General features: G+C 42.6%; 1 protein-coding gene across 1 annotated transcript; it reads left to right on the forward strand.

Moving 5' to 3' along the window:
* Positions 1-4,671: 4,671 nt before the first annotated feature.
* On the forward strand, positions 4,672-11,041 carry LOC149451904 (mitoregulin-like). Its single transcript, XM_089689998.1, has 3 exons — positions 4,672-5,064; positions 7,214-7,299; positions 10,921-11,041. The coding sequence occupies exon 1, from the start codon at positions 4,827-4,829 to the stop codon at positions 4,995-4,997; it is 171 nt and encodes a 56-aa protein (XP_089546124.1). The 5' UTR covers positions 4,672-4,826; the 3' UTR covers positions 4,998-5,064; positions 7,214-7,299; positions 10,921-11,041.
* The last annotated feature ends 7,370 nt before the right edge of the window (positions 11,042-18,411 follow it).

An 18,411-nucleotide genomic window follows, 5' to 3' on the forward strand; every position in this document is an offset into this window, starting at 1 on the left:
GACCAGCAGGAGCTGGTGAAGAGGAGGAGAGCGGCCGGAGAAGGAAGACAGCTGATTGGTAAGATAAGTGTGAATCTGGTGGTGCTGCTGCAGCAGCAGCCAGGTAAGCTGGCTGTGGATGGGAGAGGGAGGGAGCCCGGACTGGAGCAGGGGTCGGCAATGTGAGGGATCTGGGCAGAGCAGATGGTGTGGATGGGACAGGGAGGGAGTCTGGGCTGGAGCAGGGGTCAGCAATGTAAGCATCACTGGTGTCAGTGAGAGTAATAGTGACACCAATGATGGAACAGTATTCCATGACGGGGCACTATTCCTCCCGCTGACACCAATAATCGGGCACTATTCCTCCCGCTGACATCAATGATGGGGCACTATTCCTCCCGCTGACACCAATGATGGGGCACTATTCCTCCCACTGACACCAATGAGGGGGCACTATTCCTCCCACTGACACCAATGATGGGGCCCTATTCCTCCCACTACCAATGAAGGAACTATTGCTCCCACTGACACCAATGATGGGGCACTATTCCACTGACACCAATGATGGGACAGTATTCAATCCCACTGATACCAATGAGGGGGCACTATTCCTCTCACTGACACCAATGAAGGGGCACTATTCCTCCAACTGACACTAATGAAGGAACTATTGCTCCCACTGAGACCAATGATGGAGCACTATTCCTCCCACTGACACCAATGATGGGGCACTATTCCTCTCACTGACTCCAATGATGGGGCACTATTCCTCCCACACTGAGACCAATGATGGGGCACTATTTCTCCCACTGACACCAATGAAGGGGCACTATTCCTCCAACTGACACTAATGAAAGAACTATTGCTCCCACTGAGACCAATGATGGGGCACTATTCCTCCCACACTGAGACCAATGATGGGGCTCTATTTCTCCCACTGACACCAATGATGGGGCACTATTCCTCCCACTGACACCAATGATGGGGCACTATTCCTCCCACTGACACCAATGATGGGGCGCTATTCCTCTCACTGACTCCAATGATGGGGCACTATTGCTCCCACACTGAGACCAATGATGGGGCACTATTTCTCCCACTGACACCAATGATGGGGCACTATTCCTTCCACTGACACCAATGATGGGGTACTATTACTCCAAATGACACCGATAGTGAAATAAAATAAGAGTTGGAGCTCTAATAGTAAGAGATGGAGTTTACCGATGAAGGGGTGGATCTGAAACAGGAAGGGGTGGGACAAATTTAGATGGGGGGGGTGCCTGATTTTAGTCTTGCTTAGGGCAGCACAAAACCAAAATACACCACTGTATTTTAACTCATTTAACCCATGTTAACCTTCCCAATGCATACTTAAACAATATATACAACATATTAAACCTAACATACCTTCCGAATTACGTTAGTCAAAAAACATAAGGGAGAATTATAAATGGTTATCAATACTAACCATACTGGCATGATTCTCATAATAGATTGGAAAACCTTAAACCATTAGTTTTGACAATTGAGCACAATGAGTATGCAAACAACCACACACAAGCTATAAATGTCTGGTGCCTCTATCAAAGATTTCCAGTGTATTGGAGTATTTTGTGATTTGCTTTGGTGCATTTTGCATTACACACAAGAAAAAATTAGCTATAGACAACTGGTGTACAAAGGTACCCAAAAATAAGCTGATCATGGACCTATCAAAGTATTGACCGCTAGCGGTAAGCTCTTTGTTTAAGGCCGATGCAAGCATTTGAAACCTCTCCTCTTCCTCCCAGTTTTACCCATGTACGATCAAGAGAATACAAACTGTGCAGCCTTTTTTTTTCTACCCTTCAGTACTAACTAAAGTACATTATATTGCCAAAAGTATTGGGACACCCCTTCAAACCATTGGATTCAGGTGTTCCAGTCACCTCCATGGCCACAGGTGTATAAAATCAAGCACCTAAGCATGCAGACTGCTTCCACAAACATTTGTGAAAGAATGGGTTGCTCTCAGGAGCTCAGTGGTACCGCATTGGTTGTGGTTTAATGGTTTAAGGTGGCCTGTGCAATAAGTCCATCCGTTAAATTTCCTTGCTACTAAATATTCCACGGTCAACTGCATTATAACAGTAGAAGCAACTGGGAACAACAACATATCAGCCACAAAGTGGTAGGCCATGCAAAATGACAGAGTGGGGTCAACACATGCTGAAGTGCACAGTGCGCAGAAGTTGCCAACTGTCTGCAGAGTCAATAGCTAAAGACCTCCAAAATTCATGTGGCCTTCAGATTATTAGCACAACAATAGTGCGTAGATAGCTTCATGGAATGGATTTCCATGGCCGAGCAGCTGTATCCTTACATCACCAAGTGCAATGCAAAGTGTCGGAAGCAGTGGTGTAAAGCACTCCACCTCTAAACTCTTGAGCTGCACCTCCAAAACTGTTCTTGTAGCTCACAGTTTTTTTTGACAAATTGCCTGCTGTAGCCCACCATTCATCCATTTCAAAATTGGAGGCTGTTGCAACCTTTAGAAGGTTTTCCCTAATTTTCTCTGTGTCCTCTCTGAGACACCTTCTCAATGCTCCCCACTGCTCCCCCTTCTGCTTACACATAAATTTAATTCTGAGCAACGCTGAAATTTAATCTCTCCTTCTTCACTCTCTTTATTAGCTGTTTACCCAATAATCTGGTATTATGTTGCTGACACTGAGACAATAGTTAATTACACTGGCTTTTAAGAGATTCCTCTGCACATAACTGGCAGCAGTATATTTTTTAACAGGTATATACAAATTTCATTTCACAACTATACAATCTACACAAGACACAACTCTATTACCGTAGTACTATGGCACTGAGCAAAAAACCAAACTCAACTGCCTTTAGCTCTTACAACAGCTCACACAAATCAGACTACAAACAAAAATCAAGCACTCTTCTAGCATTCAATATTGTTCATTCATTACCACTTTTACCTAAAATCATACCAAATAATTACAACTTTTTAGAAAAGACTCACCACACCTCTTGCAGCCCTTTCGGCTTCTGTGGTGTTTTCAGCTGACTTTACAATGTACAAATTTACTTTACTTTACAAATTCATAGAAGTTTTGCTTGTCCTTATGGAACTGTGAATCCGAGCACTTCTGTAGGTTCTATGTGGCTTTTAGGATTTCCACATGCTCTGTGGGGTGCCAAATGTAAAATATGCTCTGTTTGGGGTGTCTTTATTTCAAGAAGGATGATGAATTCCTACAACAAGGGTTAGGTTTATTTACAAACAGGAATATAACTACATAATATTTACAAATAAGGAATTGGGGTAATACAATAGGTGGGGAGATGGACTGGCAAAAGGAAAGGGATTTGTAAACTGCTTCACATACATCCTTGCTCATACTGTCCGATTCTCTCATACCAGGGCTCTTTTTGACCAGAGTTGAGACCCACATCCCACAGCTGGGAGTTGGTAATTGCAGTCAGTGATATCTTGAACAAAAGACCATAAAGTTAATTTCCGTTGGGACGGGCTTATAATTGAATTCTTGATCAGATGTCCACATGATCTCCCAGCCCAGGAGGTAAACTCATTCTAGCCAGATCTGGGCAGTAACCTCTATAGGGGGTCCAAGTATTCAGAATGCCCACTCCACTCTTCCCCCTGTCAGTAACCACACTGTCCAGGTGTAGGTCTGGGGGGTCTTACTAATCATATGTTAACAAACTCATATATTTATCTAGCTTCTGTTGAAGTTGACTAGTTGTGCAAATGTCCATATTTCAATTCATGTCCAAACTGCAATTATATACATTTTAATCAAATATTACAACCAGTATCTACTGCCTCTTCATGATCCCAGCGGCTCCATTCAGGACTATTACTACTACTGATGGCTTTACATCAAGCAAATCCTATACCTGTTTCACACTGAAGCTTCTGAGTACATTACCATTGTTTTAATACATTTTATATGAATAAAATCTTGCTGCACTAGTGCCTGGCACAGTTCCTACTATAAAAAAATAAGTCCCTTTGTGACATTTCAGTTTTAATGTGTTGACTAAAATTGGCATTGATTTTTGTCAGTTTCATGAATTGATGAAAATTCGAATTTGCTTTCATCACTGCAAATAAGCCTCTGACGTATATATATTTGCGTCAACAAAATTAACAGTGGCAACCATGCACTGGTGATAAGCGGAACTATGGCCATCACTAAAGGGCATTTACAAAGTAAGCATTCCATAATGTGTGGATATGCTGGACATCCTAGCACTTTATACCAAATTCTTCTTGGGGCTCTAGCATGGCCACAATTGTGCCAATGTGCTACATGTCAGTGCCTTGTCCCTGCTCCATCTCCGTACAGCTCGGTGTCTGTGCTGCGTCCAGGGACGCAGGGATGTCCATGTTGCGGTCCAGGACAGGCGGGTGTTCTAGTTGTGACCTGATAGTTCCCATCAGGTCACAACATGAAAGGTATTGCATGTTGTAACCTGATGGTTCACAACATATGTAGGTATGCCTGGGGTCTATCTAAATGTTTGAAAAAACGTTGTACAGCAAACTAAACTGCAACTCCTGAGAGCAGATGAGCACAGACACCCAATTGCCATCAACCTTGGAGTGAGGGAAGAATGTAGATCGGCCGCCACCAAGTGGCGGAACGCAGAACCGCACCGTGGCTCTGCAGTCCTCAGAATGGTCGCAGGAGTGTGAGTGATTGTGGCGAAGGATGATGACGAACGAGGCAGTTTAGGAGTAAAAATGTGCGACCTCGACCTTGGAGGGAAGCTCCTATGTGTTTAGTGTTAGAGGAGCAGCAGCAAGCACGTAAGTTATGATCGAGGTGTCAGAGCGCAGCTTCTGTGCGGCTCTACTTCTCAGCTTCACGGCCGGAGTGCTGGTTGGCTGGCAGGCGAATAGACAGCGCAGGAGGTACCTGGACTGGAAGAAGAAGAGACTACATGACAAGTTAGTGGAGACACAGAAGAAGCTGGATCTGTCCTGAGCCCTCTGTTCTGCTTCATGGATCCCTGCTACATGTCAGTGTACATCTATTCTACATGTCTGTACAGGTCAGTGTACATTTAATCTACATGTCAATGCCTTGTCTCTGCTCCATCTCAATACAGCTCGGTGTCCGCGCTGCGTCCCGGGGCAGGCCGGTGTTCCAGGACAGGCGGGTTTCCCAGGACTCAGCGAATTACATCCATTGCAGCTCACTGCTTGTAGTGCTCAATGAACTGCTAGGGCGCTGATGAGGGCTGTCATAATTCATTCACAAGCCTTGCAGCTTGTAAACAGCCCTAATTGAAGGTTGAATGAAAGCTGCAGGTCTTGTCTGTCAGGACATTGCACCATTGATCATGAGGGCAATGCTTTGTAGGCTCCTGAGGTAAAAAAATAAAAAGTGTGCTTTTTTTTTCTGCAAAAATATGTGCATTTTTTATTTTTCCCCAAACGGTCAACTTAGCCTTTAACCACTAGCCTACAGGGCACTTATACCCCCTTCCTGCCCAGGCCAATTTCCAGCTTTCAGCGCTGTCACACTTTGACAAATGCGCAGTCATGCAACACTGTACCCATATGAAATTTTTTTCATTTTTTTGAGACGGCTTTCTTTCGGTGGTATTTAATCACCTCTGGTATTTTTATTTTTTTCTTAAACCAAAAACCACTGAAAATTTTGAAAAAAACAAAACGTTTTTTCTTAGTTTTTGTTAAACAATTTTGTAAATAAGTGATTTTTCTCCTTCACTGATGTGCGCTAATGAGGCTGCAGTGATGGGCACTGATAGGCTGCACTGATGGGCACTGATGAGGAGGCACTGGTAGGTTGCACTGATGGGTATTGACAGCCATCACTGATGGGTGGCACTGATTGGCATTGATAGGTGGCACTGACTGGCACTGATGTGTGACATTGAAAGGCAGCTCAGATGGGCACTGATATGTGGCATTGATGTGCAGTGGTATGCACTGATATGTGGCATTGATGTGGCACTGATGAGCACTGACTGACCGATAACCGGCATTTCCGTGTTTACATGTGTTCAGCTGTGATTGGACACAGCTGATCACATGACCGAGCCGACATCTTCGGCTCTTTCCGTGATCCGTTGTGTCCGAGGGACACAGCGCACCGGCGATCGCCGCTGAGAATGGAAGGACGTCCTATCAGAACGAGAGAACCACCTTGCGCCCGTCATTGTACTATATGGCGGGCGGAAGGTGGTTAAAGTGAACCTGTTCTTTGTCCATGTAGGTCTTCCACAGCTTCATATTCTCCTTTTACCTTTCACTCTCCTTCTGCTCTGTTTGAATGCAAAGAGTGCCAATATAAATTATAAAGTGCCAATAATAAAGCCACATTATGTGCAGCTTCAGACAATGTGCTCTTATGCTTTTGCCTCTCTCTGCTATCCTAATAGTCCTCTCTCCTTGGCTGCTCCTGCACAGTAGAGCCCTATAGACTTCAGTCTTACACAGAACTTTCTTTATTGCCATCCCCAGCTGACAGTGAATGAGCATGTACCAGCTTTGTGTCGAGGGAGGGGAGTAAGTGTCATGCTCCTACATACCTGGAAGTACCAGGGATTTCACTTACTGAATTGGAAAAGAGAAAAGATGGAAGGGGCAAGTATGTGATGCTGGGGGGGCACTTAAAGTGGAGCTCCACCCAAAAGTTCCGCTTTAATGCTTTGTGCCTTGCTCCTCATTAAGGATTGGCACCTGCAGGGGAGGTGGGGGGTACCCGATTTTGACAGGTACCCGCTCCCACTTCCATTGCGATCGCATAGGTCCCAGAAGACTACGGGGCCATTCACAAAACGCAGCGGTTCTTGGGCATGCGCAGTGAACACCTGGCTGTGCAGCCGCAAGCTGTTACAGCTGGGTGCCCACACTAAAGGAGCCGTCGCCGAGGGGCAAAGACTGTTGAAACCAGCGATGGTGGTGACACTGCTGGATCGAGGGACAGGTAAGTGGCTGTATTTTAAAAGTCAGCAGCTACAGTTTTTGTAACTGCTGACTTTTATTTATTTATTTATTTATTTTCAGCTGGAACTCTGCTTTAAATCAGCCTGTTGCATTGCTGTGCATAAGCAAACTTCAGGTTCACTTAAAGCAAATGTGTTCCTGATATTTATTTATTTATTTTAAGCACACTGTAAATACTTACTGGACTTGCAGGCGGTGATCCCTTATCTTTTTGTTTTCTTACAGAATTATGACCATTGAAGAATCTTCTCTCTGCTGTGTGTTTGATTCCACCCACTGGCTACAAGACACCCACATTACGTCAAGACAAAGTAATGAAGCAGTGTCTCTTTGAGGGACCATGTGTTTGAACCATAGCGATCTTTCAGGGACCATGTATTGGAAGTACCAGGAAGTATTGGTTGCTGACGATTCTATGGTGGTCACATTTGTGCAAGAGAATATTATTATTATTATACAGGATTTATATAGCGCCAACAGTTTGCTTAGCGCTTTACAATATAACGGGAACCAATACAGCAACAATACAGTTCAATACAAGAGGGATAGGAGGGCCCTGCTCCTTGGAGCTTACAATCTAGGAGGGAGGGGCTAGTGGTACAAAAGGTAGTAACTGTGGGGATAGACTGGTTGGAAGAGTAGAAGATTCCATTATTAGCTGAGGGCAGGATAGGGTTCCCTGAAGAGATAGGTTTTTAGAGATCACCTAAAAGTGAGCAGAGTAGGCGATAGTCTGATAAATTGGGGTAGAGAGTTCCAGAGGATGGGGGACGCTCTGGAGACGAGCATGGGAGGAAGAGACAAGGGAGCTAGAGAGTAGGAGGTCTTGCGAGGAGCGAAGAGTACGGTTTGGGTGATATTTAGAGACAAGATCTGTGATGTAATTTGGGGCAGAGTTATAAATGGCTTTATACGTTATTGTTAATGTTTTGAACTTTATCCATTGGGCAATGGGAAGCCAGTGGAGGGATTGGCAGAGAGAGGTGGCAGATACAGAACGGTTAGTAAGGTGGATGAGTCTGGCAGCAGCATTCATGATAGACTAAAGAGGGGATAGCCTGCGATTAGGTAGGCCACTGAGGAGGGAGTTACAATAGTCAAGGCGAGATATAACAAGGGAGTGAATAAGTTGCTTAGTGGTTTCCGAGGTTAGGAACAGGCATATCTTAGAGATGTTGCCGAGGTGAAGTCTACAAGATTTGGACAGTGAATGGATTTGGGACTGAAAGGACAGATTGGAGTCTAGGATTACACCTCGTACCCTGGCATGAGGGGAGGGACTGATGATTGTGTTATTGATCTTGATGTAGAAGTCAGGGGAGGGGGCACGGGCTGGGGGGAATACTAAGAGCTCAGTTTTGGAAAGATTGAGTTTGAGGAAGTGGAGTGACATCCATGCAGATAAGTCACTTAGTAGGTTAGTAATGCAAGAGGAGACTGAAGGGGTGAGGTGAGGGGTAGAAAGATAGATTTGTGTGTCATCAGCATAGAGATGGTACTTAAAGCCATGGGAGTTTATCAAGTGACCAAGGGAGGAGGTGTAGACGGAGAAGAGAAGGGGTGCAAGGAAAGAACCTTGGGGGACCCCTACAGAAAGAGGGAGTGAAGAGGAGGAGGCAGCGTTATAGGTAACGCTGAAGGAGCGCTGCGATAGGTAGGAGGAGAACCAGGAGAGAGCAGAGTCTCTGAGGCCAAGAGAGTGGAGTTTTTTGAGGAGAAGGGGATGGTCAACCGTGTCAAGTAGTAAGAGTACGGAGTAGTGGCCATTGGTTTTAGCAGTTAGTAGATCATTAGTGAGTTTTAGTAGGGCAGTTTCAGTGGAGTGTAGTGAGCGAAAGTGTCAGTGAAGTAGGAGCTCAGGCGATTGTTGACTAAGCGTTCTAGGAGTTTAGAGGCAGCAGGGAGATGGGTCTTAGGTTGTTCAGGTTGGTGGGGTCCAGGGAGGGCTTTTTAAGTATGGGAGTGATGTGTGCATGCTTTAGAGGGGAGGGGAAGGCACCAGTAGAGAGGGAAAGATTGAAGATGTGAGGGAGCATAGGAATGGAAGAAGAGGGTGACCGTAGTAGTTGTGAGGGGACAGGATCCAGGGGGCAGGTAATGAGACGGGCTTCTGAGAAAACCTTAGGGAACTCTTCGGTAGTAGCAAGGTCAAAAGAGGAAAGTGTTGAGAGACGTTTAGCATAAGGTATGCTAAGTGGGACGGATGTCTGTGCAGTGGCGATGCCCCTATGAATTGTGTCAGTCATATTTTTGAAATGATTTGCAATCTCATGAGCAGTGAGTGAGGTAATAAAGATAGGAGTCACTGCCAGGAAGTAATAATCTTGGCAGAAGACATTTTTACACAAAAAAAAATTTGCTGATTTGCTTATAAAGTATAATTTCACTATTCTTCTACACGGTCCCATGATTTACATGTGCTGGAACTGCCATCTTGCTTTTTGATCACATGCATCCAGCCTATCACTTTGCCCTGAATGGGGAAAAAATGACTTTTTAAAGCCAATTTTTTTTTTTTTGCTTTGTTTCAAATTTCAGAAAAAAAACTGACAGGAATTCTTATCCTTCCCTACTGAATCTGAAAGACTTTCCATCATATTGTCAGTGACAATGGTTTTGCCTGACAAGTAGGAACGTTTTCAACAACAGCACAGCAATAAAGAAGCAAGATGAGGGGGTTGCCTTCCAAAAAAAAAAAAATGCCTGTCATTTGCAGGGATGTTCACTCACTTCTGCCTGGTGAAATTGTTGTGACCAGAGAATAAGAAACAATCTCTGATAGAGCTCCGGATAGTACTAAAAACCATGCTTCCCTGCTCTTTCTAAAACTGAAACAGTATGGGCTAGAGTAAGTCTTAAGGGATTCATTATTTATTATAGTTAATTATGCAGCACCAACTTACAAAACACTTTACATATAATGAAAATTTACATCAGTCTCTGCCCTTCAGGAACATAGTCTAAGGTCCCTAGCTTACATATATTAATGGAAAGGAGTCATTTAGCCTACTGGCATGTTTTTGGAGGGTTGTGGAAGCGCACACAACACAGGAAGAACAGGCCTTTTCATCAACTGCTGCAATAATGAATTGGTCACCCTACAAGTAGGTAGGGTTGTAGTTATTTAAGAAACCCTCTTTCTAACCTGTTATGATGCAGAAGGGGTATTCCCAAAGTTACGATTTGCAGGTTCTAAATGCTCTCTAACGTTTGGTTTATTTAAATCCAGGAGAAGTTATGTGGGAAGTATAAACAAAATATTTTCTTCCCAGACCAAGTCCTGATTTATTGAAATGTATGTGCATTTAGATGCATTCATATTATCTAATCTGTCTTCCCCTGGAAACACAAATTTCTGTTATTACTAAATTCAGCTAAACTTAACACACCAAAATGCATGTAAATGCATAGTGTAAATTTTACCATTAAAAAACATTACATGCCTTTGTGAATGTTCTATAAGTACATGTATGTCAATGCCTGTGGCAGGGTAAGTACTAATAAGTTTCTTAAAGGCACCAGTTGGATTGAAACCAGATGTGGGTCTGACTGGTGTGAGGGAGGTTTGCTAGCATATGTTTAAAGTGTATCTAAAGCCAATTTTTGTTTTTAGTTGAAAGTAAGAGGCGATTCCATCATTTTGAATGGAGGAAAATTCTCCCCTGGTGACCCTTGTTCTAACAGAGCATTTTCCTCAATATGGCAAGATATCGGCTCACTTCCTATTGTGTTTACAGGGCAGGAATTAAGGGAAATCTCCCCAGTGGGACATATATGGTTATAAAAAAAACAGCTTGAACTTTGGAAAGATACTCTGCCAAGCAATTTATCACATATCAGTTAGAATCTAGTTTACAGCATTTAATTTTAAATCATCCATGGGCCCATATTTCATGTAATTTACATTTTTTTTTTTTTTTTTTTTAATCCAGAAAGAAGAACAAAGAAGCTGAAGCAACTTGAACTGAATTACTATTTTTTTAACCACTTTGACTTTTGTAAACTCCTAATGGAAAGTTAAAACTGTGCAACATGCTTCTATTTTTGTCAATATTCAAGTAATGTTGATTCTTTATTTGTATTTTATTAATAGACAGACATGTACAGTGGGGATCGAAAGTTTGGGCACCCCAGCTAAAAATTTGTATTAATGTGCATAAAGAAGCCAAGGAAAGATGGAAAAATCTCCAAAAGGCATCAAATTACAGATTAGACATTCTTATAATGTGTCAACAAAAGTTAGATTTTATTTCCATCATTTACACTTTCAAAATAACAGAAAACAAAAAAATGGTGTCTGCAAAAGTTTGGGCACCCTGCAGAATTTATAGCATGCACTGCCCCCTTTGCCAAGCTGAGACCTGCCAGTGTCATGGATTGTTCTCAATCATTGTCTGGGAAGACCAGGTGATGTCAATCTCAAAGGTTTTAAATGCTCAGACTCATCTGACCTTGCCCCAACAATCGGCACCATGGGTTCTTCTAAGCAGTTGTCTAGAAAACTGAAAATAGTTGACGCTCACAAAGCTGTAGAAGGCTATAAGAAGATAGCAAAGCGTTTTCAGATGTCAATATCCTCTGTTCGGAATGTAATTAAGAAATGGCAGTCATCAGGAACAGTGGAAGTTAAAGCAAGATCTGGAAGACCAAGAAAAATATCAGACAGAACAGCTCGCAGGATTGTGAGAAAAACAATTCAAAACCCACGTTTGACTGCACGATCCCTACAGAAAGATCTGGCAGACACTGGAGTTGTGGTACACTATTCCACTATAAAGAGATACTTGTACAAATATGGTCTTCATGGAAGAGTCATCAGAAGAAAACCTCTTCTATGTCCTCACCACAAAAATTATCGTTTGAACTTTGCAAATGAACATATAGACAAGCCTGATGCATTTTGGAAACAAGTTCTGTGGACCGATGAGGTTAAAATTGAACTTTTTGGCCGGAATGAGCAAAGGTACGTTTGGAGAAGAAGGGGCATAGAATTTAATGGAAAGAACCTCTGTCCAACGGTTAAGCATGGGGTTGGATCAATCATGCTTTGGGGTTGTGTTGCAGCCAGTGGCACAGGGAACATCTCACGAGGAGTAGAAGGAAAAATGGATTCAATAAAATTTCAGCAGATTTTGGATGGTAACTTGATGCCATCTGTGAAAAAGCTGAAGTTAAAGAGAGGATGGCTTCTACAAATGGATAATGATCCTAAACACACCTCGAAATCCACAGGGGATTACATCAAGAGGCGTAAACTGAAGGTTTTGCCATGGCTTTCACAATCTCCTAACCTCAACATAATTGAAAATCTATGGATAGACCTTAAAAGAGCAGTGCGTGACAGACAGCCCAGAAATCTCAAAGAACTGGAAGACTTTTGTAAGGAAGAATGGGCAAAGATACCTCAAACAATAATTGAAAGACTCTTGGCTGGCTACAAAAAGCGTTTACAAGCTGTGATACTTGCCAAAGGGGGCAGTACAAGATATTAACTCTGCAGGGTGCCCAAACTTTTGTAGACGCCATTTTTTTGTTTTCTGTTACTTTGAAAGTGTAAATGATGGAAATAAAATCTAACTTTTGTTGACATATTATAAGAATGTCTAATCTGTAATTTGATGCCTTTTGGAGATTTTTCCATCTTTCCTTGGCTTCTTTATGCACATTAATACAAATTTTTAGCTGGGGTGCCCAAACTTTCGATCCCCACTTAATTTTTTAAAATGTACCTAATGTACCTATACTCAGACTATGGATATTAACCTGTTGATTTTGGCCTAACCTATAATATGGGGTGACAGGCAGCCTTTTTCTGTAGGATCACATATATGCACATCGACATTTGTGCTAGGTGCGTGTTTCCGGCACTGTCATTGACAGCTGCTGGTCTCGTACTGACGTTTAGATGCTGAGAGGACAGGTTCCTGATCACATGATTGCTGTGATGGTCACAATGATCAGCCAGTAACCCCCACTCTTCCCCTGTGCTCTTTATTGTGTACAAAGAGAAGATGATGCTTTAGGAGATATTTACTAAAACTGGAGCAGGCAGAATCTGGAGCAGTTGTACATAGTAACCAATCAGCTTCTAGCCTCAGCTTGTTCATTTTAAAGAGTGCGTGATCTATGTACATTTGCAAGGATTTTAAACAAACTTTAATGCAGATTCCTACCTTTTTGTTGTGCTGAAGAAATAATTTGAGTGTGTCCATGTGCAGAGTGAATCTGTATGGGAATGATTATATAATTATCAGCTGCTGCTGCCCTTGCGGTTCTAATGAGAAAAATTGCAGGGTTTGCATCCCTTTAGATGTCATTTTCTCTTTGTGAGTATCTCACCAAAAATTACATTTCCTGACAGCTCCATGTCAGCACAGCTTTTGCTTACCCAGCTGTGCTGACATGGATCTCATCAGGAAAGGAAAATTACAGGAAGTATCTGTCATTCAATTTTCTTTTTTTTGTTACAGGGGATGCCCAAAATCAGACTTGCATCTTAGCGCAGACTTCTGGGCAAATCAGTAAGCCAATCACACAAGCAGGAAATTGCATTTCTGACTGGCGTTTTGTACACCATCTGTGTACAATATGCCTCCAGGTTGTCATATTGCATTTTACAGAAAATGCAGTTTGAAAATTAAAGAATTTTTAAATTACATTTAATTACAAAGTGGAGTTACTCTTCAAGCTTTGGTTGTCATACACAGCTGCTCCAGATTGCCTGCTAGAGTCTTAAGCTGGCCATACACTATTAGAATTTTGGATAAAAAATATTTTTTTTTTTTTAGTTTTCTGATAATGGCGATCAATTTGACATTTGTTTTCAACTTCAGCAACAAGAAAATCTGAAGGAGCACAATGGAACATTTTTCTTAAACGAATTTCTAATGGTGAATGTGGTTTTCATTTGGAAAAGTCCATTCGCTCCAAAATCAAATTTAAAAGCAAACATTTTTAAAGTTCTTTAGAATGACATTTTGCCATGTCATTGAATGTATTAATAAGACTTTTTGTATGATTATTTGTTAAAAAAAATAAAAATTTACTTGGTTATTGTCAGCTTAATCATTTGCTGACTGCGCGCAATACTGTGGATGGCTGGCAGCTACAGGCAGAGCGGCATACCGGTAAGTTGCTCTGTCTGTACAAACACGGGAGTGCTGCACTCTTTCCCTCCCCACCCCCTTCCCTGCAATCCCAGTAAACAGGACCCAGTGGTCACATGATTGCTAAGCAAGTAAAGCTGTTATGAGTCAATCTAATTCTCAAAAACCCAAAAATCACTCAGAGAACAAAAAAAGAAATTGAATGGGTACTCAAGGGTAGCTTACTGTTAGTAAATTAAAATTACACACAAATAAAACAAAAAATTAACAAAAAACATCCATGCCCATGGGTTTACAATTCATGTAAGTCACATAAATATTTCCAAGAGATTTATGCTACAATATGGTTGTCATAGGTTTACTGTCAACACGTTTCGCAGTATAGAGTAACCTGCTTCTTCAGGACCTTGTGTTTCCTTATGACAATAGAACATAAATAAATTGTACTCTTGATTCTAGAATAATCAAATAAATGTTACAAGCATGGCTATATACATAATCAAATGAACCTTTAAAATGAAGATGTCTCCACCAGCAGGAGAGGAGGAAGGAAAGAAAAAAAAAAAAAACGGTGGGGGGGGGGGGGGAGATACTTACAAAGAACACATAAAGGAAAAATAGCAAGAGTGAAGAGCCATCACATAAATCCAGGCTGTGGGAAGGCAATTAGGAGCCAGACAGAAAAGGAATGTTCCAAAGATATGTGGGTCCATAAATACACTAACAAAAATAGATGTAAAATACAAACTAGATATACATTGCTCAAAAAAATTAAAGGAACACTTTGAAAACATGGGGAAAAATATCATGCTGGATACCTATACTGATATGGACTGGGTAATGTGTTAAGAATGTAAGGATGCCTCATCATTTGATGGAAATGAAAATTATCAACCTATAGAGGACTGAATGCAGACACCCTGAAAATCAAAGTAAAAAAATGATGCAGTAACTCAAAATGGTATTCAGTAGTTTGTATGCTTGTAGCATGCCTGACAATGTCGGGGCATGCTCCTGAGACGATGGATGGTGTCCTGGGATATTTCCTCCTACGTGTGGACCAGGGAGTCGCTAAGCTCCTGGACAGTCTGAGGTGCAACCTGGCGGTGTCAGATGAACCAAACCATATCCCAGAGGTGTTCTATTGGATTTAGGTCAGGTGAGCGTGGGGGCCAGTCAGTGGTATCAATTCCTTCATCCTCCAGAAACTGCCTGCATACTCTTGCCACGTGAGGCTGGGCATTGTCATGTACCAGGAGGAACCCAGGACCCACTGCGCCAACATAGGGTCTGACAGTGGGTCCAAGGATTTCATCCCGATACCTAATAGCAGTCAGGGTGCCATCGTCTAACCTGTAGAGGTCTGTGCGTAGGGGTCATGCATATGCCTCCCCAGACCATCACTGACCGACCATCAACACGGTCATAGTAAACAATGTTACAGGCAGCATAATGTTCTCCGGACTTTTTCAAATCTGTCACGTGCTCAGGGTGAACCTGCTCTCATCTGTGAAAAGCACAGGGTGCCAGTGGTGGACCTGCCAATTCTGGTGGTAAATGGCAAATGCCAGTCAAGCTCTATGGTGCTGGGCAGTGAGCACAGGGCCCACTAGAGGACATATGGCCCTTAGGCCACCCTCATGAAGTCTGTTTCTGATTGGTCAGAGACATTCACACCAGTGGTGTAGTGAAAATCACTAGGTTATAGATAAAAAACAATGGTGCATAATCTTCTGGTGCCAAATAAATTGTTCCATGCAGATTCTTTGTGCTCCTCCACCAAAGAATCTGCACTCACCAACCATCCATGACCTCTTAATTAACCTCCCTGATGGTATTCCCGAGTGTAGCTCGGGGTAAAGTTTCAGTACCAAAAGCGGTAACCCCGAGCTACACTCGGGTTTACCATGCGGCGCTCCCGCGATGTTCCTCTTGCAGTGTCCCCGGCATTGTAATCCGGTGGATGCCGGCATCTGTCATCTGAGTTCCGTCCCCTGCGAGCGTCGGGACGTACGGGGGACGGAACAGGCGGGAAATTTGAAAATGACAAAAAGTGACATTCACTAAATACACTAAAATCACATAGTAAAACATTACTGTATCAAAGCATTTCACACACATACATAGTGCTTTGTCCTGTGCCCTGCCTACATTTTTACTGTTCTTATTGCCTGGAAACTGAGAAACGCCCATGGCGTCCAAAAAGTGTCCCTGTAGGTCAAAATCGGTTTTAGACCAGTTAGAGAACAGCGATAGTAAATTAGAACCACTTGCAGAATTGAGTGATAATGATTCATGGGGAAACTCGTCATCAGACACTGAAAACGATTTTGCGACTTTGCTCAGTGATGTGCGAACTTGGCGCTATATTTCAAATTTCAGTGTTTTTGGTTTGATTATATTATTGAATTAAATTTATTATTATATTATTATTTTTTATGATTATTAAATTATAATTTATGATTTTGTGTTTCAAATTTTAACATACCCGGGATGTTTACTAGACTCTTGTTCGGATAGATGTCAGTGAGTTATTCCTAAAAATTACAGGCCTACAATAAAAAAAATACATATTTCCATGCAAAAAAATGTACCGCTTTGAGCACAGAAATATGGACATAATCAGACCGCTAGGGAGGTTAAAAGGTCTAATGTGCTTTGTGTCCCCAAGTGCCATCCTCTAGCCTGTAGAGGTCTGTGCATAGGGGCCATGGATATGCCTCCCCAGACCATCACTGACCCACCACCAACATGGTCATACTGAACGATGTTACAGGCAGCATAACGTTCTCCAGAACATCAGTGTAAATTTCAATTTACTCCATAGCCAAGGTTAGCAAGAATCCCGGAGAAATGTCAAGAGCTTCCTGAAGATGCCTTGTAGACAAAGCACGTAGAGGCAGAATCGCATCAAGCCACATGCTGACTGCCCTGTCGAGCGGTGCTAGCATCCTGAGCTGAGTGTATTAGTGCTGAGGATTTATTTTTTAAATAAACCTACTATACTATAAGACATTTCTCCTGATTCTTGCTAACCTTGGCTATGGAGTAAATTGGGAGACCACTGAGAAGGTATACACTGATGTTCCAAACTCTTAGGGACACAAAGCGCATTAGACCTTTTAATTAAGTGGTCATGCATGGTTAGTGAGTACAATATGGTGGTGGAGCACAAACGATCTGCATGGAGCAATTTACACCTTGGTCACATCAAAGCCGATTTTGAAATCGTGCGGCTTACAGTGTAATTGCACGATTTCAAAGTCAGGTGACTTGGCAATTTGAGGTGCAATTTGCAAGACATCTGCCACATACAGTATGTCTATGCAAATCGCACCAAAAGTAGTGCATGCACTACTTTAGAAATTGGTGCTGCTTCGACCAAGTCAGAACCGCACCAATATGACTGCTCTAATACGATTTGTAAGTCGTAGGGCATGCAAATTGCATGCCAAGTCGCACCCGATGTAACAGAGGGGTTATTTGGCACCAGAAGATTATGCACCATTGTTTTTGATCTACAACCTGGTATGGGACTTCTGTTTTTTGTTTTTGTTCTGGACTTTGGACTCAATTTATATCTCTTTTAGGTTTTTCCATGTTTCTAGCACAGTTGGAATATTGTTCACCTTATATTATTATCTGATTAAAAAGTGTTCCTTTATGTTTTGGGCAGTGTATAATTTGAAAAAAAAAAACGTTTTTTGTTATAACATTTTGTGATTTTTCTCCTTCACTGATGTACGCTAATGAGGCTGTAGTGATGGCCACTGATAAGATGCACTGATGGATGCTGATAGGTGGCACTGATGGGCACAGATGAGGAGGCACTGGTATGTGGCACTGATGGGCATTGACAGGCATCACTGACGGGCACTATAAGGCAGCACTGATAGGCGGCACTGACTGTCACTGTTAGGCAGCACTGATTGGCACTGATGGGTGACAATGAAAGGCAGCTCAGATGGGCACTGATATATGGCATTGATGTGCACTGGTAGGCACTGATATGTGGCACTGATGGGCACTGGCAGGTGGCACTGTTCAGCACTGACAGCTGGCACTGATGGACACTGACAGGTGGCACTTCTGGGGCCACACTGATCATCAGTGCCCTGATGATCAGTGTACATGTCCCCTCCGCGGAATGCCGATTATCGGCTCTCCTCTCGAGCTGTCAGCGTGACAGCTCGAGAGGAGAGAAATGCCGATAACCGGCATTTCCCTGTTTACATGTGATCAGCTGTGATTGGACACAGCTGATCACATCACTGAGCCGACATCTACGTCTCTTTCCGTGGATCGGTGATCCGCTGT

Source organism: Staurois parvus, unplaced genomic scaffold (assembly GCF_062004578.1).
Source record: "Staurois parvus isolate SC_StPar_1 unplaced genomic scaffold, SC_StPar_1.0 ptg000509l, whole genome shotgun sequence".
Classification (NCBI taxonomy): Eukaryota; Metazoa; Chordata; class Amphibia; order Anura; family Ranidae; genus Staurois; species Staurois parvus.